Source organism: Camelus bactrianus, chromosome 4, assembly GCF_048773025.1.
Source record: "Camelus bactrianus isolate YW-2024 breed Bactrian camel chromosome 4, ASM4877302v1, whole genome shotgun sequence".
NCBI classification, from domain to species: Eukaryota; Metazoa; Chordata; class Mammalia; order Artiodactyla; family Camelidae; genus Camelus; species Camelus bactrianus.
The window spans coordinates 58,880,480-58,906,808 of record NC_133542.1 but is presented as its reverse complement, the minus strand read 5'-3'; the positions used below and the strand labels follow the sequence as shown (position 1 = coordinate 58,906,808).

The 26,329-nt window shown below is 43.5% G+C and overlaps 1 protein-coding gene across 2 annotated transcripts in view; it reads right to left on the bottom strand.

Moving 5' to 3' along the window:
• SNX30 (sorting nexin family member 30) overlaps positions 1-26,329 on the bottom strand; it is a 92,026-nt gene that overhangs the window by 47,617 nt on the left and 18,080 nt on the right. The window contains exons 2-3 of one of the 2 annotated variants that reach the window (XM_074362019.1): positions 13,016-13,096; positions 324-515 (exon numbers count right to left, since the gene is read on the bottom strand). In XM_074362019.1, the coding sequence (XP_074218120.1) occupies positions 324-515; positions 13,016-13,096 (273 nt within the window). The remainder of the gene's footprint in view (positions 1-323; positions 516-13,015; positions 13,097-26,329) is intronic. The other variant, XM_010957242.3, reaches the window with a different exon arrangement.

The window sequence follows — 26,329 nt, the reverse complement described above, 5'->3', positions numbered from 1 at the left end:
GAGCTTCAGGTTGCTACAATGATTCATAAATTTGAAGAGTAATGTGATATTAACGTGTTACACAGTATCATCATAGAAAACAAATGAAAGTACATGAATTAAAGATTTTATTTGAAAGACTAGTCACAATTTCTCCTTCATTTTAAGATAAAAAAAAACCTTACGTATAACCCTTTTAATCTGAATATGTCCACTCTCACCATAATTGTAATAAAAGTGAACAGAGTTGTACAAAGGGAGAGAAAAAGCAGGCAGGCATCATGGCAACAGGACTCCAATTCTCCAAAACATTCAACATGGGTGGAAGATAAGAAGGGACCTACTTTGGTGGTGATCCTGTACGTGATGTAGGTCTCCATTGTACACACGTGCTTCTTGGGATCATCAACCGTGACAAAGAGGTCTCTGGTCTCACCATCAATGTCATCATCAAGCTGGAGTCTGTTGAGAAGGGAAGATGAAGAAGCTGGACTCGAGGTGCCTGCCGGAGTCCCGCCGTTGGGCAAAATGAGATCCTAAAAGGAGAAGAGAATCACCTTACAAATGAAATGGAAGCACCCGCCTGGAGAGCACCAGTGAAAACAGCTGGTTTAGCCAAACCAAGAAACACCTCTAAGGACAAAAATAACTTTCAAAGAATCTGAGCCTCTCCTTCCTTAATGGTTCTTAAGTGAACGGGTCTTTCACGGCCGAGAGAAAGGAATGACAGGCAGTGCCCCACACCAAATCCATGCTGACACCTTCCAGCAAGTGTGGAAGGACCAACAGTTCAGGGACAGGGAATACAAGAGCCACCGCCACTGTCAGACTTCGACAGAGAAAGAACTCTGTGAGCACACCACATTCTCTCTTTCCCCCAACACCTGGGCCCAGGTAAGCATTAATGGGCTGGAACCCTCTTAAATACCTAACACATTTTAAAACTGAATCAACCATCACAAAGAGACAACTAAACATTATGTGCCTCCTGGAAGAACTTCACACCACCATCTATTAAGTGTGCTGGCCAAAAAAATCAAACCTTAATCCAAAACAAATCTTTAGACGCAACACCAATTCATAGGAAATAGACAGGAGGCAGGAACATGCTAAACAGTGCTACTGGGCTCCAATCAGCAGAACCTACACTTATGTGAAACTAAAGAGAACCAAAGACCCAGTTTCTTCAATAAATAAACCATAGGGAAAAAAGAGAGACAGAAGGAGCACCAGTAGATGTACAGAAACTTCACAGACTCACCGACAACTGCAATGGATCCCGATTAAAACGTAGTGTTGAAAGATTTTGAGATACTCAGGAAAATCTAAACATTGATCAGTTATCTGGTGACATGAAAGAATAATTAGGTGCGATAAAGGAAGTATTACAATTTCACACAGCCTTCATCTTTTAGTAACACACACTAAAACATTCATAGATGAACTGATAGGATGTCTGGTATTTGCTTCAAAATAATTAAGGGTGGGTAAGTGGGATATAGAGGCTACAAGATGCCCCACAGCTGATCAGTGTTGAAGCTGGTACTTACAGGTTCATTATAAATTCTCTTCTCTTTTGTATTTGTTTAAATTTTTCCACAAAAAAAAGTTTAAAGGGGGGGAGAGAGAGCAAGTACCAGAAAAGAAAAATTAAAAAATGATGGACCTCTTTCTCTTCCGGCCTTGGTAGGAAGCCACCTGAATAAATTAAGTCCCTACAACATCCAAAAAAGGTTCAGTCTTCTAGTTACTGTTTCTGGTTCTGAGATGTGATAAGAGGACAAAGCCGTGTCCAGCAGGATACGTGAGAGCCTTTGAATGTCACCTGGGAGTGATTAGGGGGCAAAGACAAAGGAATATGGCAAGAAAGTGGCTTGATCCTAAGCGAAGAGCCTTGGTCAGGACCGTTATCAGCATTCCCGACCTGTGAGTAATGAGATCACAGGCTGGGGTGGGGCAGGGGGTGCCTTCCCCAGAACGGTCTCTGCTTGTGTGCAGAGAACACACAGGAAAGGAGAAGTCAATCTAGCAGTCAGATCCATGAGCTTCAGCTGACCGTGGCACGTCTGAGAAGAGGGCTGGGACAAGGCAGAGGGAAGCATGGTCTGGGGTCAAGGGCAATGTCACCCACCTCAATGAGTGACAGAAAGTGAGTGAAAAAGGCTCCTTCCTTTGTCTCCCATCTCTGCGGACCACAGATAATTTAATCACTTGCTTACTCAACGTCAAAAGTACTTTTGTAATTACTGACAGGGCACCACTTCACAGAAGGTGCTTGTGGGGACGGATCACGCCCCTCCACTGCTCCCCAGCCGGGAAGGCACACCCCTCAGCAGCTGCTCTCGGTGTGGACGGCAGCACTGGGCCGATCTGACACTGCAGGGCACATGAAGGGACCTCTCCTCTGGAGTCATCATGTTGTCATGTCAGTAAATACATAAACGCTGACCTCAGACAAGGCACCATGCTAGGCACGGAGGGGCCCACCCTTACATTTTACCAACGCTAGCTCACCGGGCCTCAGCACGGCTCTATCATCTCTGGCTAAATATTGCATAAAAGAAGGAGAAAAATTCAAACTCTTTAGTCAGATAAGCCAACATCAGCTTGGACAGCAGTTTCGCACAATCTGGCCTGGACTGCTCCTGGGACCCCGGGATCCACAGGGCCATTTCACAGCCCTCATCGTTGCCAGCAAAGCAGCACCCCTCTTTTTTACGTAGAGGGCATCACGGATCTCACAGGAATCTGCTCAAATGCCCCCTCCTCTTGGAGTCCTTCCTGGATCCACCCCCGGCAGCATTAGTCCCTCCCTTCTCAGTACTTTGAAGATACTTCCACTGAAGCAATTTTCAGTTTTAACCATTTATTTACACATATAACGTATCCACAAGCACTGTGAGCCCCCGCAGCTGTAACTGCGCTGGGTTCACCTTCGTGTGCATGCGTCATTATCTGTCCGTCTGTCTGCATGTCTCCTACGATTTCTCCCAGAGACTCCAGGCCGACTCCCCTAACTTTTGCTCTGGAGACCTCAGCCAGTAACCTTCCAGGAACAGCCCACATAAAGGTCTTAAATGTCTTGGCCAGACAGTGGGAAATTATCCAGTTCTCAAATCAGTTAGTGGGGTTGGGGAGCGGAGAGCCAACCAGACCTCATCACACCGACGGTTCCTTCCTCTTAGGACTGACTGCATGACCCGGGCAAGCACCCACCCCCTCATTACAGGGTGTCTCAAGGAATTATTTTTTGAATGCGTATGAATAGCTAATGAGCTACAAATGCCTGTAATTTCCTGAGAAGGGATCTGCCATCTCCTATTTGCATGGCACATCTGCGCACAGGGCTCCCACATTCTTACTTCACCGCACCCTGTGTCAGCCTCGTGAGGCTGGCAGACACACACTGTCTCTCCCAATGAGGAAGTGGACTCAGAGGTTAAGGAGCGTGTCCAAATGTCCCAAAGCTAGTCACTGCTATGCTGGCTTGAGCCCAGGTTTCTAGTTCCTACTTCAAGGTTGTTCTCAAGCTGAATCCCCTTTGTATGGCTTTTTTCCAAACCCAAACTGTCCCTCATCTCTATTTTCTGGCCATAAATCCTATTGGGTAAACATGAGCTTCTGTTTCTAAAGCCAGTCAAGGAAAGCTACTATTTTCCCTTAGGGTCTTAATACAAATTATTCCCCAGATAACTCCCCTAAAAATATGGTCCCCATGAGAAACAAATGTGGAGGGAAAATATGAGAAGGACAGGGCAGGGGGTTAGGCGGACGGAGTGGGCCAGGCTCCTCCGGCCTCAGAGTCCTCCAGCAGCCGTGTGCTTCACTGAGACCCGAGCTCCAGAGCAGGGGTTGTGGGAAGGCAGCAGCTTGATGACTCACATGAATGACAGCAGCTGACGAGAGAATCCCCTGGCTCAACACAACAGCCTCTCCTTCTCTTTCCTGCCTTACAGTCAGCCCTGCATAGTGCAGCCAGGGTGCCCACTGAAAAATGTCAGTCAGAACATGTCACCCCCCAACCACTTCCCTTCCCCTGCTCAGAATGCTCAAAGACCTCCACCCAATCACATTCAGAATTAAACCCACACTCCCTCCCATGACCCGCAGGGGCCAACATGACCCAGTCACGCTCTCTGACTTCATCCCGAACATTCTCCCCCGTTACTGCACCTCCCGCCAAGTTCATCCTGCTCTGCATTCTCTGGCCTGGGCTCACTTTGACCTCAGGGCCTTCGAACTTGCTGCTCCCTCTGCCTGGAACACTGCTCTCCACACACATCCCACCAGGCTGGCTCTTCTCCTCAAACAGGTTTCTGCTCGAATGACACTTACTCAGAGAGGCCTCCTCGGCCCACACAAATCTACAAACATCCCTGCCCCCTCCATCACTTTCCAGCCCGTTCCCTGGCTTTCTTTTCATCACAGGACTTACCACTGCCTCAAATGTATTACTGACTGACTGTCTCCAAACCAGCCTGTAAACTGCACAAGAGCAGAGACCTTACCTTGTTCACCCCTCTGTCCTCTGGCACACAGTAGGTACTCAGTAAGTATTTGATGAATGAACGGATTTTAGAAATGACCCAACTCAATCTCTTGCCAATATAAGGTGCTCAATAAACGTCTGCTGAGTAGGCGGGGAGGGGGGTTCTTGTGGAGACACATACACTCACACATATACACACATATGTGCAGGCGCTATGGCCACAGTCTGGCCCAGCTGCTCCCCACCCCACCCCCATTTCCCCGACTGCATGGAGACAGGAGAATTAGTGAACCCGAGTTAACTCGTAAGGCCATACGCGTAACCTGCATCTAGAATTTGAGAAGCTTCTGCTGTTTCGCAGGACTTGGCAGTGACTGGGGAGGGATGGGTGGGTTGGGGGCCTCCGCTGGGACCCTGGGGTGGGGGAAGAGCCACCTTGGGGCCACCCAGTCAGCATGCACACACTTTGGACCTGCTCCGTACACTTGCTGCCAGCTCTGTGGCAGCCTCAGCCAGTACGTCCCCTCCTTGTACCATCCCAGCCAGCAGAGTGGGGACCACCGAAGTGGCTGGGGGCTGGCCAGAGGTTGCCCTTTTTCCCTCCCCTGTACTCCAGCGACTTTTGAAGATGCTGGGCTGGGACCTCTTACCCCTGAAGAGAGCTGAGGGCAGCCAGAGCTGCCGACACCAACCCCCGTGTCTCTCCATAAGCAAGTCCATTTCAAAGGCAGTCTTTCTCTGTTTCTCTTTTCAAGTTCTAGGCCAAACTTTTAGTACAAGGGCCAAGGCTGGGGCATTTAATTGCTGGTGACAGAGAAGGAAGGCTTTGCCAGCAAGAAGGAAACTGAGGGCTTGGAGGAAGGGAAAGGTGGCACACCCCTGACCCTACCCTGGCCTGAGGACTTCCTGATCATCATGGCTCCCACAGGCCCCAAGACCCCACCAGACTGAGGCAGCTATTCTAGGGGGACTTCTGGGATTGGCTGGGGATGCGGTCCCAGTGGGAGAGGCTCCCCTAGAGAGGGAGGGGGTGTGGTTATCTCCAACTGGCCTCAAAACTGAAACCATGCCCTGCAGCCCCCTTAGTGTTTCCCTTTTTTTCTTCCCTCCTTTCGACTTCTTTGGGGGCCCCTTCTGTGGTTTTAGGGAGTCTGACTAGATTCCTTATCCTGGGGCCTGCTCCATCCATCCCTCTGGGGCCCGTGGACCATACCCCCATCACAGCCCTGTGTCTTCCGTCAGACAGGGTCAGGCTCTGCCTCTGTTCCTGGGGGAACTTGGTGCACATTCCATAAACTCAGCTGGTCCCCTCACTGTGAAGCTCCCACAAATTTCTGGAAGCCATTTGTTAAAAAAGATTTTAAAAAAAAGAAAAAAATTAAATACACTTTACTTTTCTGCTATTAAAAAAGGAAGTCTGCTGAATGACAAGAACACTGAGGCTAACCTGGCCAGACTGCCCAGTTTTTAATCACGTTCCATTATTTACTAGCAGCGTGACTTAAGCAAGTTTATTCATCTCTAGATGCCTGGCTTTCTCATTTCTAAGATGGGTAAATGGGGTCGAGTTAGCTAGCATGTGGAGCAATGGGAACAGTGCCTGGCACATGGTAGACACAATCCCATTCATAAAATACTCAAAAAAAAAAAAAAGAAAAAAAGTCAAATTGCCTGCAAGTATTCCTGCATGCCCTTACAGACCACGGGGCTGGGCTCACAGGAGACAACAATTGCTGCTGAAAATTAAAACTGCACCTAGAGTCGTAGTTGGTGCCTCAACCACACCTTCCTTAACGATTTCACTGAAGCAACAGATACATCTGCAGTAGCCCTGGTGACACAACCACATAGTTGATAAATGAATGAAAACGCCTCACTGCTCCAAAATATCAATTCTTACTATGTGGGTTTCAGTGACAAGACAATTTCTTCTCCCTGCCACCCTTTTTCTCCTAGGAAGAGAAATACACAGCTAGGCCACTTTAAAAACTTCCCTGGTTCAAAGAATGCCAGTTCTGAGATTCACCATCTTGCTCAACCAGCCACAAGATAGATCATTACAGTAACATAAGTCACCAGCAAAAATCTATATTATGTTAAACATAGGGTTTATGAAAAGAAAGTGGCATACATTGGGGACCAATAAAGATTTAATTAAAAAACAAGTCATGCTAAAATACTCTAATTTCTCTTTATTGTACTATCAGAGGAACGTGGGCAACCTGAGGGTCTAGTTTCAGAAGAGCTTGACAAAGCCTCTCAAGGCATCCGTAAGGCTGGAGAAGAACGAGGGTTCTCTGAATGCACAGACTGGTTCTGACTTGTCTTCATTTACCTCCCTCCTACCAGGCACACAGGAGGTGCCTGAAGAGTGAATGTGCCCCACACAAACCGAACAGAACACTCTTGACTGTTGACTTTGTTGTAAAATTAAATTCAGGCCAACTCTGGACAATAAATTCAAAGGGAAAATCTCAAAATTGTTCTGTTCAAAGACATTCATAACAGAGCAAAGAACACAAAGTAAACCCTGGGAAAGTCCCAAAGGCTCACTAACCAAGAAATGATGTTTACATTAATAAGAATGTTACACAGTCATTTAAAAATTATAAATCTAGACTTCTAGAGAAACTCAGTGAATTGAACACAAGCCTTTGATTTCTCCCTCCTTCCACCTTCCAGATACTAACTTAACCACCTGGAGAATGAGACAGAAAGAGTGGTGGGGATGGGGGTGAGGAGAAAAACAGTCACTGGAATCATACCAGGTTGGAAACCAGGAAAAGATGCCATCCAAATGCCAAAGCTTTTGAAGATTTTCTCCTGATGATAACTGGGGCGCAACTAAGGGAAGTACTAAGAGGTGTCTCTAACCCACGTCACTGAGGTGACTTAGGGTTTTCAAGGTTACCTAAAGAAGTAGAAAATGTCCTGAACCCTCACATACATTTTAATTTGAATATGCAACTGTCTGGGTGGATGAGGGTGTGGAAGGGCCTGCAGTGGGGTGGAGGAGGACCCCCCGAGTGCCTGGCTGCTGAGCGAGGGCTGCCAGCACAGGCAGATACACCATGTGAGGACCAGCAGAGGGTGCCCTGCCCCCACAGCTGCATCTCCCCATGAGGGATGGGATACAAGAGAAAGGCCAGAGGAACGGGAAGGCACCTGCTTGCAGCTTCATGACATCAGCTGCTCTGGGTGGGTCTACCACGCACAAAGGAAGCAAGACTGCAAATTCTGAAAAGGCTGGACTCTACCAAGATGAGGAGGGCACCCAAACTAGAAGGAAGCCAGGTTATGCTGGATCCAGAAGCAGAAAGGAACCAGGTCAAGTCATACTGACTATCCAGGACCCTGGCATTCTTTCTTCTGACTCCTTTTCCCATGGACAGATCACTCAACTGATCTGTCAGCTGATTACTCAACTCAACCTAAGACTCAAGAAGACAATTCCAGCATCAAGTAGAAACAGAGGATCTGATAATTCACTTATTCTGGTTGAGAGGCAAATGGCAGGCCTGTATTACCTCATCAGAAAAAAGAAAACCAAAAAATATATCAAGCCTCCATTAACTCATCATTCAGACCCAAGAAAACCAAAACACGAGGAAAGCAGCACAGTCCTTAAGAGCAGATAAATATATATATTTGAAGATTTATCCTATGAAACATAACACTTTAGTCCACATCTACTTTGTGCTCCCATTATAAAAAAAAAAGTCGAAAGAAAGTGAAAGAGGGAATAAAAAAATTAAAGCATACATTGAAAACAGAAAAGAAAGAGTAAAAGTTATACACATGAAAAAATGCTTAATATCGCTAATTATCAGAGAAATGCAAATCAAAACTTTAATGAGGTATCACCTCACACCAGTCAGAATGGCCATCATTCAAAAGTCTACAAACGATAAATGCTAGAAAGGGTGTGGAGAAAAGGGAACCCTCCTACACTGCTGGTGGGAATACAGTTTGGTGCAGTCATAATGGAAAAGTATGGTGACTCCTCAAAAAACTAAAAATAGACTTACCATATGATCCAGTAATCCCACTCCTGGGCATATATCCAGAAGGAACACTAATTTGAAAAGATACATGCACCCTAATGTTCACAGCAACACTGTATACAATAGCTGAGACATGGAAGCAACCTAAATGTCCTTGGCAGATGACTGGATAAAGAAGCCGTGGTATATTTATATAATGGAATACTACTCAGCCACAAAAAATAGTAAAATAATGCCATTTGCAGCAACACGGATGGACCTGGAGATCATCATTCTAAGTGAAGTCAGCCAGAAAGAGAAAGAAAAATACTGTATCATATCACATATGTGGAATCTTAAAAAAGAAAGAAAGGAGAAAAAAGAGAACACTAATAAACTCATCTACAAAACAGAAACAGACTCACAGACATAGTAAACGATCTTATGGTTACAGGGGCAAGAGGGTGGGAGTTTGAGATTTGCAAATGTTAACCACTATATATAAAAACAGATTTAAAAAAACAAATTTATTCTGTATAACACAGGAAACTATATTCAGTATCTTGTAATAACCCTTAATGAAAAAGAATATGAAAACAAATATATGTAGATATACACATGACTGGGACATTATGCTGTATACCAAACACTGACACACTATAACTGACTATACTTCAATTAAAAAAGAAAAAAAGAGTAAAAATTATAAACAAAATCAAAATTTAATTCTAAAAAATGAATTACATAAACTTAAACTTAGGAAGCCTATCAATAAAGAAAGCAGGAAGAAAAAAAAGAACAGGCCATAAGCAATTAAATCTTACCTCTATGTGTGTGATTATAAATTATAAGCATGTGCTATGAGTAGCTATGCTAATAAACCTGGAAATCTATATGAGTTAGATGGCTTTGCAGGAAAATGTATGGCCAAGGTGAAATTAAATTCAAGTAGAAAATATAAACAAATAAATAACCTCAGAACTGTTGTCAGAGAACTTTTACTGAAAGGTAAGCTAAGCCCCAGTGGTTGCACAGCTGAGCTGTAACGAACCTCAGGAGCAAGTCCTGTTTTATCCAAACACTCTAAGACACATTTTTAAAATGAGAAAACTTTCCAATCATGTTATAGGGGTTACCTATATCTGATACAGGAATAGGAGAACCAAAAAATAAATTAGCTGTGAGTGTAAACTTTGTCAATAAAGTTAACAGCAAATGGTACATTAGAAGAATTTTTTTTTAAAGAAAGAATAGTATACCAGGATTGAGTCAAACATATGCCAGGAAATCAAAAATGATTTAACATTAGGAAATCTACTAATGCGATTTATTACATTAACTGATCATATAATCACTGTCAAATTAATCATGTCTGCTACTACCAAAATGCTTACTGGTACCATTCATTGGTAAATATCAGGCATTCCATTAAGACCTCTAACTAAAACTAAGAAATAAAAGGAAAGTTCCCAAATATGTTAAAGAGTATATATCAGACAACATCAGCCATGAACTCTGAAATCATTGTTCTAAGTGAAGGAAGCCAGACAAGAAAGGTCACATGTACAATTTCATTTATATGAAGTATCCAGAACAGGCAAATTCACAGAGATTGAAAGCAGACTTTCGGTTGCAGGGACGGGAGTGAAAGAGAAATGGGAGTGAGTGAACACTTAATAAGTATGAGGTTTCTTTTTCTTCAGAGGAACAAAATAGCCTGGAAATAGACCAGTAATGATGGCTGCACAACGCACTGAATACACTAAAAACCACTCAACTGTATAGTTTAAAATGGCAAATTTTAGGGTGTGTGAATTAGATCTCAATAATATACATTTTTTAAGCAGGAAACAATATGTGAAATGCTGAAGGCATGTCTACTAAATTCAGCAACAAGATCTGATACCTAATACCACCCCATCATTCAAATCGTTCTGGAGACCTGAGTTAACGTAATGGTGCACAACTGAGCTCCATGCATTGAAATCCTTCAAGAAGAAACGTGCAGTCATCCACTGCATCACTTTCTGGCAAGAGGTTCATTTCTTCGAAAATTAATCTAAAATTGTAATACACATAATAGGGAGGAAAATGTATTTAAAACATTTTAAAATGATAAATCTGAATTGATGAAAGTATTTACGAATAATCTTCAGTGACAAAAGGAGAGAACACAACCATATGGTAGATCGTGTTACCATTTGCAATTATTAACTCCCTACCTCTGAGTAGGTTATACACGCTTACTATTGCTAAGTGACTCCCGACAGGAGGACGCAGCCCCACGACAGTGACTTTCGGTTTGGCTGTGTAACCCGCTCTGGCCAATGGCACATGAGCAAACGTGACCCACGCCAGATGGGAGCACACGTTATGAGCCACTGCGTGTTTCCATCAGCTCTCATGCGCCCTCTCCTCTGCCCTGAAACTAGCATGTCCCAAATACAGGCTGCCCGTTCAGAATGGAAAGCTTGTGGAAAAGAGCCATAGCAACTGACCCACAGCTACCATCACACAATGTGACCTAGAATTCAGTGTTTGCTGCTGCAAACCTTTGTATTTGGGGGGCTGATTATTACCACAGCAAAGCTGAGTAATACATATAATTATTAAAACGCCTGTATCATTTTAAAATCTAGATAGGAAATAACGTATAAACAACATGGAATTTCAAGATGTAGGGATTTATCTTTTTTTTTCCTGTAGAGTTACTCAAATGCATCTTAACCGTTATGTCCTAAGTTCTGGGACCCTACTTGCTTGTTGGTAGGAAGCTCAGTCCTCCCTCCTTACCACCTGAGCCCCAGAATACCATCTCAAATATTCTCCAAAACCTCCCAGGGTGCTTGCACAAGTATCTCCAAGTCCCCAAGGCCCAGCTGACTGTAGGTTCTAGGTTAGCAACTTCTCTCAACCGTCTTAGTTCTTTCCATCTTGGATTCTGGACCATTTCTTATGAGGGAAAGACTCTTCTTCTTCAGACATGGGTTAAGAGATCACCTTTAATTATTTGTAGGTTATTAAAGTCATTTAGAAAATGAAAATGTCTCCCCAGCTTTCCTACCAGAAAACCTCCTTTCAAGTAAAATTCACCCATTGGCCAAAGCAAAAGACGACCTGAGACAAAATCACAAACGAAGTCAAAATCAAAGAACTCAGGTCCACATTCCTTGGCTAAGTTTCCAATGTCTGCTACTAGCTTTTTCTATGAATTTCCAGACTAGTAATTAGCCCTCCAGACATTCTTGTGATTCTTGGGAGCAAAGATTTTTCTCCAGCTCTGAGATGAATTTAAACATGATCCCTTTTCATTCCTTCGAAGGAGGATACACCGTCTCAACCACATGGGAAACACCTGTTACACATTAACCAAAGTCCTGATGCAGAGCTACCAAATGAAATAGGATGTGACACCTGAGTTTAAGTGACTCAGTATGGCTGGGCACGTGGACACGAAAACCTCTAACTGTGATGCGACACAACACGGGTTATAATGGAGGTCCATGCAAAATAAAGGAGGCACACAAAGGATGCTGGGGCAACCCAAGAAGACAAGAACGTTTACCAAATGGAAAAACAAGATGGTGGGGAGCTTGGTATGGACATTACAGGCTAAGAAATCAGTACCTATAAAGGAGAGGTATTCCCAAAAGCCTGGCCCTAACTGAATAATAACTAAGACCCACAGCACAATGGTTCTGCCTCTATTGCTTGTCAAATACGTGCATGACCTGGAGGCTCAAAAGCCCAAGCAGACAGCTTTCTAAAAACAGATTAAACCTCCCCCAAAAGTACACGTCCAAAGAGAATATGACTCTAACTAAAAACCTGCTCTCTATTCTGCTCACCTTGGTGCACTCTGCCAAATGAAAGCTAAATAATAAATTAGGCATTCCTTGCCAACAGTTGTGCACCAAAATTACACAAGGGTCCAGGGCAGAGAACCCCTCAGATCATGTAAGTTGGTTGTATCACTTATAAGAAAAGGACTAGAAGTTGCATGAGGTCACCCAGGCGGTAATGTGAGGGCTCCAGGTCTTTGGTCTCTTGTCCAGGGCTGTGGTACACCACAACCCAGACACTCCTAGCATCTTACGCAGATGAAAGGAGTGATGCGCACAGCAGGTAACGAGCTCTAAAAGACCCACGGAGAAAACAATTATATGATGGGTGGTAATCAACAGAGGAGAAATGACGTTTCATAAAGACCATGAAGTTAATCTGCTGGGGGCACTCAGTTAGCAGTCTCATTTCTGTGCTCTCCCACCCCTAACCCACTCCATCCACTCTGGTCTTTAACAGAAGAGGCAAGGAAGGAAAAAAGATCCGGGCTTAGAGTCCAGATTACTGGGCTTGGATTTTGGCTTTGCTCCTCACCAGACCTAGAGTAATGTATTCAATCTCTCTGAGTCCCAGTTTCTCCATCTATCACGTGGAGAGGGTAAGGATGAAAGAAAACACATAATGTGCCCAGTATAATTCCTTAATGTACGTTAGTTCTTTCCCACCCTTCACCCAGTACTCCTAACTGTACCATCTGTTCTTCTTACAAACCTGGTCCTACCTGACACGCTTTTGTGCTCCCATCTGACGCAGCGCTACATATGTGGAACTCTCTCGGTGTCTGATGGAACAAGGCAGATGCCTGTGGGAAGGTAAAGGAAAGAGCCTTCTGGTTTCCAGAACAGGGACCTAGACTCCACAGAGCTTATCAAATACTTGCTGATTAATAACCTCAGACCAAACCTTTTCAAGGGCAAAAACCATCCAAGTGAGGAACAGAACACGGCAGGACCCAACTACCAACAGCACATGAAGTGGTTACTGTTAAGTCCACGCTTACAGCCACACCACTCAGTTGTGCTTAAAAAAGTCTTGCACCTTGAGCAAGACTGTGTCCTTCCCTCAAAAATGACCTGAAGTGGGGAGGGTATAGCTCAAGTGGTAGGGCGCGTGCTTCGCGTGCACAAGGTCCTAGGTTTAATCCCTAGTGCTTCCTCTAAAAATAAATAAATTAATGAACCTAATTACCTACCCTGCCCCCCCCCCCACCACCAAAAATGACCTGAAGCCCACCATTCCTTTATAGCACAAGCTCTTTCTCTGGAATCCAAAGGCATCCAATGCCAAAAGTTATGCACAAGATTTTGCATGTGCGCAGGTGAATCAGGGCCTTCCTGTGGAGAGAACCTACCATTTTGAGAGTCCAGAAAACACCCATGAGGGAAAAAAGTTAAGCACTGCTGATTCTAAACTGTCTCTCTAAATTAGAAAAGGAAGTGGAAGTATATTTAGACTTTCATGACCACCTCAAATTCAAATTGGCCCCGAGTAAAGAACCTTTGTGTTCAATGATTTGTGACACACAGACCTTATGTTTAGGGGTGGGGATGTCCTTAAACCCTCAACCCAAACCTAAAACTAATCTGCGATGAGAATTTGTTAAATTAGAAGGAAGTATGTGACTATATTCAAATAGGTCACACTAGTTTGAAACAAGTTTTCACCTCATTTTTCCTCCTCCTACAAAATGCACAGGATTCTCTCAATACTAGTTTTGTGGCATTAAACACCGTTGTGTTGATTCAGGAATCTGTATCTTCCCACAAAGGAGCTAAAAGAGATGTTTTTTCTGTGGAGCTTTTCAAAGCCGGAGACATGGTCTTCCACTCCACGCCTGCCCCCAGCATATTTTTTTTTAAGAAATCGGAAGCGTGCCTGCCTCCTCCCCAAAAGTGCAGATAGAGTTGCAGGCTTGAGACCCACCTGGCTGCCTGGTTGCTCCAGATCTGATTCCCACATTTCTATTGACGTGACTCAGACTGGATGTGAGGGATTTCTTTTTATTTCCATGGTGAACTGATTCATTGGAAAAGAAGACACTCAATGACCAAGAGTCGGATCATAGTCTAAGCAGTGAAAGGTGAAAGAAAAAGCAGGAATAAGATGTTCCAAACCAAAACAGCTCAAACAGAGTTTCACAACTAAGTGGCTGTCTGGTTAGACAAAAAAAAGTAGGAAAAAGACAAGAAGGAAGGACATGCAAGAAAAAGACCCTAAACTTCTGTCTGGTCCTTTCACATGGGCGTTCTGAGCTCAGAGGCAGAAACGAGCCCCAGGAATAAGGGAGAGTAGAAGGACTTCAGACCAGGAACAGATGGCAGAGGGGCAGAAACAGACAAAGGAAGTCAAGGAACGAACGAGGACAAAAATCTTGCAACTTTATTTGCCTATAAACTATGTGGATGAAACAAAGTTGGGAAGGAGGCAGTTCCCACAGGGCGGCACCAGCTGCAGCCACAGGTACGCATCTCCATGGGGAGGCATGGAGGCTGGTCTTGAAGCCAATGCACAAGAGATTGATAAACAGCAAGGAATTCTCAAGACGCTTTTATTCACACTTCACATATGACAGAGAGAAATGTCAACTGTCCTAAGTGAAGATAATTATTATTTTCTAGTTGAGGTTGTTGTTGTGGTGGGCGGAGGCTGAGAGATTAAGGGAGAGTTAACCTTCCTCAAAGCCACTCCTAGGTAGACTGTTGTTTGACAAAATTCAGCTGAAAGATTACATTCCTATAATATGTATAATTAAATATGTTTTCAGCGTCTTTAAGTAATCTCTATGAGATGACAGAGGGAATGGGACAAAATAATTACCATTTTCTATTTCTTCTATAGACCGAGAGAGAGATGTTTTCCAACACACAGGGGATTTACTTAGCCCAATTACCATGGTACTGTACACCCTCAAACCACAAATTAGAGGACACGGGAAGAAAAACCTATTCATTCATGTCTTCATCCAAACAAACACTCATCGAGTTCCCACTGAGCGCAGGTACTATTCCGGAGGCAGGGAAAGCCTGCCGATAAGGGATTTACCTGAGGAATCAAGTGCTGGGGTGGACATGAGGTGTGGCGGGGACCCAGGACAAACAGCAACGTGATATAGTGAGATGAACACACGGATTAGGAGAACCCTGTGTGCCAGAGTCTACGGAAAGCGCGAGGCGCTCTGCCCTCGAGGGGGCTTCAGAGAGGCAGCCGGACCGGGCTTTGTAAGACGGCACAAGGCCAGTGAGAAAACAGCCTAAAGTCACCAGCGTGGGCTGGAAAATGGCAAGCCACCCTGCCCGGGGCTGGGGGTGGGGGGCAGGCCGCACAGAGAGTATGGGGGATGTAAAAGCCCACTGTACACAGTGAAGAGCCCCTCAACGCAAGGGAGGGGCGTTCCGGGCGTGAAAACGCAGCGTCAGCCAAACTGCCGCAGGGTGAATGAAACAGGGGAGGCACAGCTGGGGGGACATCATCTTGGGGACAGAAGGGGAGCCACCTGCCTGGGGAGCCACCCGAGGAAGCCACAGGAAGTCAGGCCTCAATGGGGTGGGCCCATTCACCTCAGACTCTGAGGGAGCTCAAATAACACGCTTCAGAACTTGAGGTGCACCCCACAGGCAGTGGCTAAGGTTTTCAGCAGGAAAGTGGCAATCGTACGTAAGTTTTATGAAAAGACTTCAGGAAAAACACACGGATCAAATAAAAAGGGGAAGAAACAGGAGAGGAGAGCAGGATCAGTTAGGGAGCTGTTGTAACTGTCCAGGCACACCTTCCCCTCCGAATGGCAGCTGAGCCAGGTGACAGACGCCAAGGAGAAGGAAGGACAGGTGAGAAGTGTCAGATGGCCTGGGATACTCTGATGAATGTTTTCTCAGCAGAAAAAAAAATCAGAGTCTGGCCACACCAGGGGGATTATGTTTCAAACAGAGGTAAATTACAGAGGGTTAGAAACTGCTGCAGTCCTGGCAAAACCGACTAAACATAAGTTCAACAGTCCCGTGTGCTGTCTTAAACCCAAGGGGCCCATTCTTGGGACAGAGGGGCAAGTCCTGTCAAAATGACTGTGTTCAGCAAAGGCTGACATCAGGGTCACCAGGTACTTGACATTCTTGCCCCCGTGGGATCTGCCTCCCAGAGTAGACTCCGCCCCCTCACCTTCAGTCACCTGCTTCAGGGACACCTGACTCAAGTCATTTTTCCACTGTCACATGCCAGCAACCCTCACCGCAGAACTCACACACAGGGAATCTTGCACCACCATCCTTTGGAGGAGGCCAGATGAACAAACAAACAGCCCACAGGCTGTCACCACTGCCTGTTTCCAACACCTGGCCAGAGGGTTCTCTTGATCATCTGAACCCACCTTTGGCAGAGAGTAAATGGTGGCCAGCTAAGCGCCCTAGGAGCCTGGACTATGGAGTGACTCAAAGACACAACAAAATTCCAAAACAGAAAGCAAACTCTTGGGGATAAGAAATATTACAGGACTTGGAGACAAAAATCCATACTTCTCACAACAATAATACGCATACACCTCTAAGTCGAGGGAGAGTAAAGAAATTAAATATTTTAAGCTCATACTCTCTGCTAAGCACAGTGTAAGCTTGACATACTGTGTCTCAATTAACTCTTAAAAAACTCAAGGATGAGGATGGGAAGTGAGCCTTATTATCTGTTTTCCTACCAAGATAACAGGCCCAGGGTGGGTTTACAGGACAGGCCCAAGGTCACTGAGCCAGTCACACGCACAGGCACAACTGGAGCCTGGCCCTGAGAGTCCGGAGCAGAGGCTGGTAGCTGTCCATCACCTGCCCCCGTGTCACAGGAGAGTTCGTGGAACAGGCACCTACCTGACAGAGACAACCCTCCCCACCATTCACCACCACGTTCACCTTTGTGCCTGCAGCAGGGCCTGGTTGTGGGCGATCCTTCACAATTAAACTCCTGATCCACCAGTGTCAGAGAAATAAACCAAACACCTCGCCTCTCAAAGGATTTTTAAGAGCCAGCCCACTTTGGAGAAGATCTGATGTAAAGGACCATTAAGAAACAGCTCCATCTGGCCATCAGCAATCCCCCATGGATTCCAGAAAAATAAAGTTAGACCACACCATAGTGTCTGCACATAGAAATAAACCTGAGTGGTCAGACACCTTAGTGCGTGGGCACACCTGGCTTGAAGACCAAGTGTTAGTGCAGGTGGACAGGGCTTCTCATCCCCAGAGAACTCCTGGGTGATACACATTCTGCCCGAATAATCTGATGATGCACCCTGTCATTCTCTAAATCGACGTGGAATGGACCTGAGATTTTAGTATACGGTAACTGTGGGACGTCAAACAGTGAGGAGAGAATAGTCAATAAATGCTGATGGAGAATTTGGTTAACCAACTAGGAAACAATTTAAGTTACATTCTTCTTTTCATGCCAAATGCAAAAATTAATATCAGGTAGTGTAAAGAATTAAATGCGATATATCAACTATACCTCAATTAAAAAAATTAAATGCAAGATTAAAAAAAAAGATTAGATGATGATTTACATCAGAGGTTGGCAAGCTTTCTCGGTAAAGGACCAGATAGTAAATATTTCCAGCTTTTCAGGCCATACAGTGTCTGTTGCAACAACTCAAGTCTGCTGTTGTAGTGCAGAAGCAGCCTCAGACCGTGGGCAGCCAAATGGCTGTGGCTACATTCCAATAAAACTTTAGTTATGGACACAGAAGTCTGAAATTCACTAATTTTTATGTGTCATGCAACAGAAATCTTTTTTTCCCCCAGCCATTTAAAAATGCCATTTAAAAACTCTCAGGACCGAGGGTATCAGGGTTGGGGCTGGGGATGGAGTGGGTGCGGCTCTGAAAACGCAGCAGGGGGAGCCCTGCTGTAGTGGGACAGTCTATGTTGACCACAGTGGCGCTGGTGACAGAAACCTGCACACGCGGCAGAACTGCACAGAACCAACTACACACGTGTGTGCACACAAGTATGCACATATAAAACTGGTGAGATCGGAAGGAGCTCTGGGATTGTACCAATACCAATTTGTACCAATGCAACCTGCCAGTACCATTAGGCAAGATGTTGCCATTGGAGGAAACTGGGTAAGGGGCACCTGGGACCTTCTCATACACACTTCTGGTAACTTCCTGTGAATCTGTAATTATTTCAAAATAAAAAGTAAAAAAAAATAAAAATAATTGTCAACTCACCAATTGTTCAAAAACAAGGTAGCTGGCCAGATTTGGCCTCTTGGCCTTTGTTTGCTGATTTCTAATTTAGATGAATAGTATATAAAATCCTGCGTTTGAGAAAACTTTCTAAACCCAAAACCAAAATCAGAATTTATAAAGGAAGAATAATGGAGTTAATAATTTTTGTCTCTGTGTCAAGAAAACAATTAATAAAAGTGAAAAGATAAGCAGCAAACTGGGAAAAGGACGTGAACATATATGACCCTAGGTTGTTTGCTTTAACGTATTAAGGGTTTTGAAAATCAATTTTTTTCTTTTTTTTTTCACTTTTTAACCCTTATATTTAACCTTTTAATTTCTTTGCTTCTATGATTTTTTTAACATTTTTTATTGAGTTATAGTCATTTTACAATGTTGTGTCAAATTCCAGTGAAGAGCATAATTTTTCAGTTATACGTGAACGTACATATATTCATTGTCACATTTTTTTTCACTGTGAGCTACCACAAGATCTTGTATATATTTCCCTGTGCTATACAATATGATCTTGTTTATCTATTCTGCATATGCCTGTCAGTATCTACAAATTTTGAAATCCCAGTCTGTCCCTTTCTACCCCCCACCTCCTTGGCAACCACGAGTTTGTATTCTATGTCTATGAGTCTGTTTCTGTTTTTTATCTATGTTCATTTTCTTTTTTTTTTTTTTTTTTTTTTTAGATTCTACATATGAGCAATCTCATATGGTATTTTTCTTTCTCTTTCTGGCTTACTTCACTTAGAATGACATTCTCCAGGGACACCCATGTTGCTGCATGAAAATCAATGTTAAAGAGAGACAAAATCTGATACAAAAATGGACAAATACAGTAAATATAGCCCATAAATAATAACTGTTCAAACTCAATGGTAAATAACAAAATGAAAGTGAAAACAAGATACCGTTTCTCCCATCAAGTTAGTAAAGATTAAAAAGATTGCCTCTGTTCTAAAGCCATGCTATTTCTACCATCCCGCACGAAAAACATATTTAAGACAACAAAATACAATGGCTTTTTCAAAGCTCTGCTCAGAGCCAGAAGAGCAAGGAAGGACTCTGTAAACAAGAAGAGAGATGGTGGGCTGGGTGACAATACTATGGTCCGGTGACCCTGTGACTGGTTGAACTACTTTTATTAGCTTTGAGAAAATGTTCGTGATAGAACTGGTGTCCCCTTCTCCAGTCTTCAGCCGTGCCTAACTGTCATCAGTGCCTATGCCAAGAACAAAGATGCAAGAGGCATGACCTGCATGCATTTGTCTTCAATGACCCAAGTGCTTTTCCTCTCTCAGTTGTGACTAACAGCAGATGGTAGTATTTATACCCCATGATTTGCATCTTAGTATGAAATTCAAGCCCCAGGAAAGCAGACAGTCCTCAAAATCACCCAAGGAAGCAAAAGGCACAAACGGCAGTCAGCCAAATGCTGTGCTGAAACCCGGTGTAAGGAATTCTATGCACAATGGTGTTACTACACCAAGGGAGGAGTCCACAAAGAGAAGGCAGGAAACCTGTTCTTCTTGGGTTTAAGTGTGCAAAACACCCCAAAACTTGCAGCTTCCAAAAGTGCAAGTAACTGCTTAGAGATCTCCTTCCAGCCACCATCAGTGAACTCACACATCAAGTTTTTTCAGGACTCCAGGATGATTTCCTTAGGCTGTGCCAAGTAAGGATTACAACCTTCTCTTTCTCTTTTTTCTTTAAACTGCAGTAAAATACACATAACATAAAACTTAGCATCTTAGCCATTTATAAGTGTACAGTTCAGAAGTGTTAAGTGGATTCACACTGCTGGGCAATCAATCTCCAGAACTCTTTTCAGAAACTCCTCTTTTTAACCAAAGGAGTTTGGGGCTATGATGAGATATGCCTCCTAGTCCCAAGTCTGGCTGCTTGTGAACACCCAAACACGCAGCCCAGGTGACAGAAGAACAAGTCTCCTTGCCTGGGGGAACAGCATGTGCCTCCCCAAGAAGGGGGAAGCAGCAGAGCCCCACACGTGCAGACCAGAGTCAGTGCACTCCCGTCCAAAGGCGGTTAGTTTCCGCCCTAAGCCAGGATCTTCATCCTGGACATACAACCTGGAGATAAGCATGTGTCTGAAGGCACTGGGGGTACAGTGACAAGTTACCTTATCCCAGGTCTGCTCCTCACAAGTTGAGAGGGTCCATCAAATAAGAGAGAATCTGAAATGCTCACCCAAGTGCCTAAGTTCTCCATCTCTAGCTCCCAACCTCCTTTTCCCTTGCCTGCCCTCATCCTTCGACATCGAACATCATCCTTATCTACATGCTCACTTAAGCTACAGGCTAAGAAGAGAACAGCGTAAGTAACAGAGGGGAACTGAATGATGGAGAATGGAGAGGATCCAGGGAAGGGCCCCCGCAGTGCAGCTGATGAGACATGCTCTTGCACCACGCCCCTCAGGCAGCCCATCCATCACCCATAATATACTCTGCATACAGAACCAACCGAGGGCCCTCACAGGCCAGGCCAAGCATTCACAGAATCTGAAGGTAGAACATACCTCCCTTTGCTATAGTTTCACCTCCCATCACCTGTGCCAGCAGCACCCAATTACCTGCCAGCCCTCAGTCTGCCAGCAATTCCCCCAAGTGCCATGAACTTTTACACACCCCATCACATCTCAGAGAGGATGTTTCCTCTCCCTGGGATGCCTTCTTCCTCCTTGTTCACATAGCTGATGTCCCCTTGTTCTTCAAGACTCAGCTCCAAAGATACCCCATTAAGGTGCCTTCTTACTCAACCCACCTCCCCATCCACACCAGCACTTGCCCAGTCTGGGTTAAATGTCCCCCAGGGTGCTCTCATCACACCCCTGTGCCCAGCCCTCTCAAAACACTTACCATCTGTGCTTTTATGGCCTGTCTATCTACCTGCCTCTGCCCCTGCACCACAAGGTGGGAGGATCTCTGGACCTGGGATCGGTCGTCTTTGTATCTGCAGCACAGTGTCTGTGTCAGTCCATTCATCTTAAAGGATGGCCATAGCAGTTTCTCCCATCCCACGTGCATACCTGCAACGCGCCCTCACTGCTTCCCCATCATGAGATGGAGTCTATCAATCCACCCCGTGGAATATGGGTGGGCCCTATGACCAAAAGCATATGGCAGAAGTGATGCTGGGCCCAGCATCTCCCACCTCCTGTCTCTTGGCATGCATCCTCCAGGAACCAATCCCGCCAGCAGCCCCAGCCATAGGGCCACATGAGAGACTCCAAGCAGGAACCACATAGCTGAGACCAGGCAACTCACAGAGCCATGAAAGAGAAGAATAAATTTGTGTTTTAACCTTCATTTGGGGGTGGTTTTTTTAAGCAGCAGTGCATAACCACAACAACGTCCACCTGGTACCCAGAGGGGACAAAGTGAAAGAACAATGAAATCAGCTCTGACATGATACATGGCACATAGCAAACACCTGATTTAATAGCTGCTGCTATTATTAAAATTATGTGGAAGGGGAACAAAGAGAGAAATTGGTTATAGAGGCCACTACATCCCTGCCAGTGAAAAATAATGAAATGTCCAGTCCACAGTGGGCATAGGCTGAGCCCTGGCCTTGCCTCTGGTGTCCCTCCAAATTCCACAGAAGTATCTAAAGAAATATAAAAATAAGAATAAATCTACTTTTAAAATCCAAAAAATGGAAATAGATACCATCAATCAAAAAAATTTTTTCTTCTGTAGAATTTCTGGAAGAGATGTGATACAGGATGAAATGTACAGAAAAATCAAATTTAGCCAGAGTTGAGACACCAAAACCTAAATGGGCCTTGGTGGGAAATGCTTGGATAGGAGAAGGGTTTGAGAAAACCCCGAATTCAGATGTGAGAGTGACAGGGAGCAGAAGCAAGCACTGAGCTGGCAGGCAGGTGTGGGTGATGAAAGCACTGTGGGGTGCTGAGTTTCGAGCAAAACTTGAAGAAAGAAAAGAGGAAGGGTATTTTTGGACCAGCTGTGAAATTCTCCATCTGCAGGGCAACTCCTTTCCCACTTCCTCAAGTAAGGGTCCATCCAGCCTATTGTCCTGTTTTCAGCTCTGACAGGAAGCCTGCCCAAGAGCAATTCCAAGGATCTATTCCCCATCCTCTTCTTAGGGAATCTCATCCCAACCCAACCGCCGCAGTCAGGCAAAGGCTGACTGCACAGTCTTTGTGCGCTGCTTATGTACACATACGTACATGATTACATGCAAACGTAGATATGCATGGCCACACAAATACACTTTCCGGAGGTGGCCCACAAGCAAATCTGATTACTGGGGACAACAGCATGTGCCTCCACAAGAAGGGAGAAGCAGCAGAGTCCCACAAGTGCAGACTAGAAACTCAGTGCGCCCATCTAAAGGTGGTCAGCTCCTGCCCTAAGCCTGCATCATCAGCCAGGACATCACATTCTGAGAGCAAGTCCAAGGGTGTATTTGCTAAAACAAATCTAAGTGAGACTAGATTTAAACTAAATAGAAAAGTTGAAAGAGCAGAATGGAATGAAATAAAAAATAAACCCATCATTCAGAAGATCAAATCAAGGAATTCTCCCAGCATAAAGAATGAAAATATAATGTGATAAAATGAGCCGAGAAAAAGTGAAGACCCAAAAAGGACAGACTAAAATCCAAATATCCACAAGTCCTTTCTCCTCAAACAGAGGATGAAGAATGGAAAGGATGTAGACAAAGTGGTAAAACTGAAAGGGTTTCAAGTAGAAATTCCTAAGAAAATTATGTACCTAAATACCAGCAGGCTGGTAGATTTCTAAATTTAAGAAGACAAATCTAGGGCTATGTGGAAGATGAGGTAAAGAAGGAAAAGGATGACTGGCACAGACTTCTCACCTGGGATTCTAAGCGCGGACCTAACTGAAACAAAGGATCCTATGGGGTCATTAAAGGGGAAGGAAGGGAGGACAGGGAAGGGGGGGGGAGGAGCTTTATGTCCCACATGGAACAGTCTCCACGATCCATGGCCAAGTGCACAACAAGGCACAGATCTCTGTGTAAGGTAGGCTACCATTTGAGTTTTACAAGGATTACATGTAAGCACTTTCATATGTATGCATAACATCTATCTCTAGAAAGTTTCTCCAGAAACCATCAACACTGGTTGCTTCTGGGGAGGGAAACCTGCTGCCAAAGGAAGGGAAATGATGCGCCCGGATAAAATTGTGTATCTCCTGAATTTTGTGCCATGTGAATGCATACGCTACATCACACACACAGAAATTCAATGTCTCTCTCTCTCTCTCACACACACACACACACACACACACACAAATTTAAAGTAAAAAAAAAAAAAGCCACGAAATGGGAGAAAATACAAAACATATATCTCATAAGCACTTGTATCCAGAATATATAAAAAACTCTTAAAAGAATATATCTGGTATATGCATACAATGGAATGTTATTCAGCCTTAAAATAGAGAATTCTGCCATTTGCAACAAGATGGATGAACCCTGGAGAACATTATGCTAAGTGAAATCAGTCAGGTACAGAAAGACAAATATTTTATGATACCACATATATTTCATAGAAGCAAAGAGTGAAATGGTGATTGCCAGAGACCGGGAAAAGGGAAGATGGGGAGGTAACAGTCAAAGGGTACAAAGTTTCAATTTTGCAAGATGAGTAAGTCCTAGAGATCTAATGTATAGCATAGTGCCCATAGTTAACAACACTATTATATACTTAAAAATTTGCTAAGAGGGTAGATCTTATCACTAATAATAATGATAATGATGATGATGATGATGATGATGATAAGGTGGGAGGAAACTTTTGGAGGTGTAGATATGTTCATGGCATAGATTTTTGTGATAGTGTCATGATATACACACCTCCAAACTCATCAAGTTGTGTATATTAAATATGTACAGCTTTTTGTATGTCAGTCATACCTCAATAAAATGATTTTTCAAAAAAGAATATGTAAATAATTCAGTATATATTATATTCAACACAGATACATAAATATCCCCAAAATAAGCAAAATAACCTGATAAAAATAGGCCAAAGATTTGAAGATACTTCACAAAAGATATACAAATGGCCAATTAGCATGTGAAAGTAGTAGGTTCAACATCATTAATAATCACAAAAAAGCAAATTAAAACCACAATGAGATGCTACTACCATGCAGTAGAATTGGGCAAACAATGCCAAGTCCGGGCAGAGATGTGGAGCCACGGGAACCCTCGTACGCTGCAACTCCACGACTAGGTATTTACCCAAGAGAAATGACATGTCAACCAAAGACTTGTACATGAATGTTCATAGCAGCTTCATTTGTGTCTAAGAATTTGTCCATTTCATCTATGCCATACAGTTCACTGGCAGAGAATTGTTGGCAGTATTCCTTTATAATCCTTTTTTATTTCTGTGAGGTCAGTAATGTCTACTTTTTCATTTCTGATTTTAGTAATTCAGATCTTCTCTTTTTCTTGCTCAATTCAGCCAGAGGTCAATTTTGTTGGTTTTTTTTTTTTTTTTTTTTTGCAAGGAACCAACTTCTGGTTCCGTTAAATTTCTCTGTTGTTTTTCTATCCTCTATTCCATTAATTTCTACTCAAATCTTTATTTCCTTCCTTCTGCTTGCTTTAAGTTTAGTTTGCCCTTGTTTTTTTTCAACGAAGCAGTTTCATTTGTAATAGCCCAAAGCTGAAAACAACTTACATGTTCATTTAATGAGTGAATGGACAAATGGCAATATATTCATTCAATGGAAAGCTATTCAGTAATAAAAATAATAAAAGCAGAACAAACTATGGATGTAGCAACAATATGGATAAAGGTCATCATGTTGAGTGAAAGAAGCTAGACACAAAAGAATACAGAGTTTATGATTCCAGTTACACAAAATTCTAGAAAATCCAAACAAATATAGTGACAGAAAGCAGATCAGTGGTTCCTAGGCCAACGGTAGAGGAAAGCACGGAGCACAAAGGTGCAGGGGGAAATTTTTTGTCGGTGATGTTCTGTAACTTGATTGTGACAGTGGTTTCACAGTCGTATACAACTGCCAGAACTCACTGAATCACACACTTACATGACACTTATTTTATATAAATTACACCCCAAAAAGTTAGTTCTCAAAAATGCTTGAACCTTCTTAAATGTTTTTAAAGTGAAAAAGAAGGCAATGGAGCAATCTCTAGACATGTCTCAAGGGGAAAACTCAGCCAAGTTACCATTCAGACAAGAAAAGAATGATATATACACTCAGGTGCTGCTCCATAATGTACACCATCCAGGATGTTGTTTTTTCCCTTAAGTTATTCACAGACATAAAGCAGCACACTGAAAAATAAATCAGAATAAAACTTTGTTTGAGAAAGAAGACATGAGTTTAATGGACAATTGATGTTACTGTGAAGTTTGACTCAACTGTTTCAAAATGAATTCATAAAATAGAAGGGGAATTTTTTTTTTTTTAAAGATTGATCATAATCAGGAACTCAAATTCAGAGTAATTTTAATAAAACCTAGAAGGGGAAGTAAAAGCAAGCCCTAGGTCTCTCCTTGCTCTGGAGACAGTTACAGGTACTAATTAAATCTTGCCTATGGCAGAAAAATATAATTATAAACATTAGTCAACTAGAAACAGGAAATAGAACTGGGAGTTGAAAATAAAATTGAACAAAGCACATTTGATCATTGTCACTGGAGTCAGGAAATGGAGAAATGGAGGGAAAAAAAGACAATATAATAAACAGAAAATGAAGAATAAAACTAAATCTCCACATAAAACATTAGTAAACTGAACTAAGACTAAGTAGGACTTATCC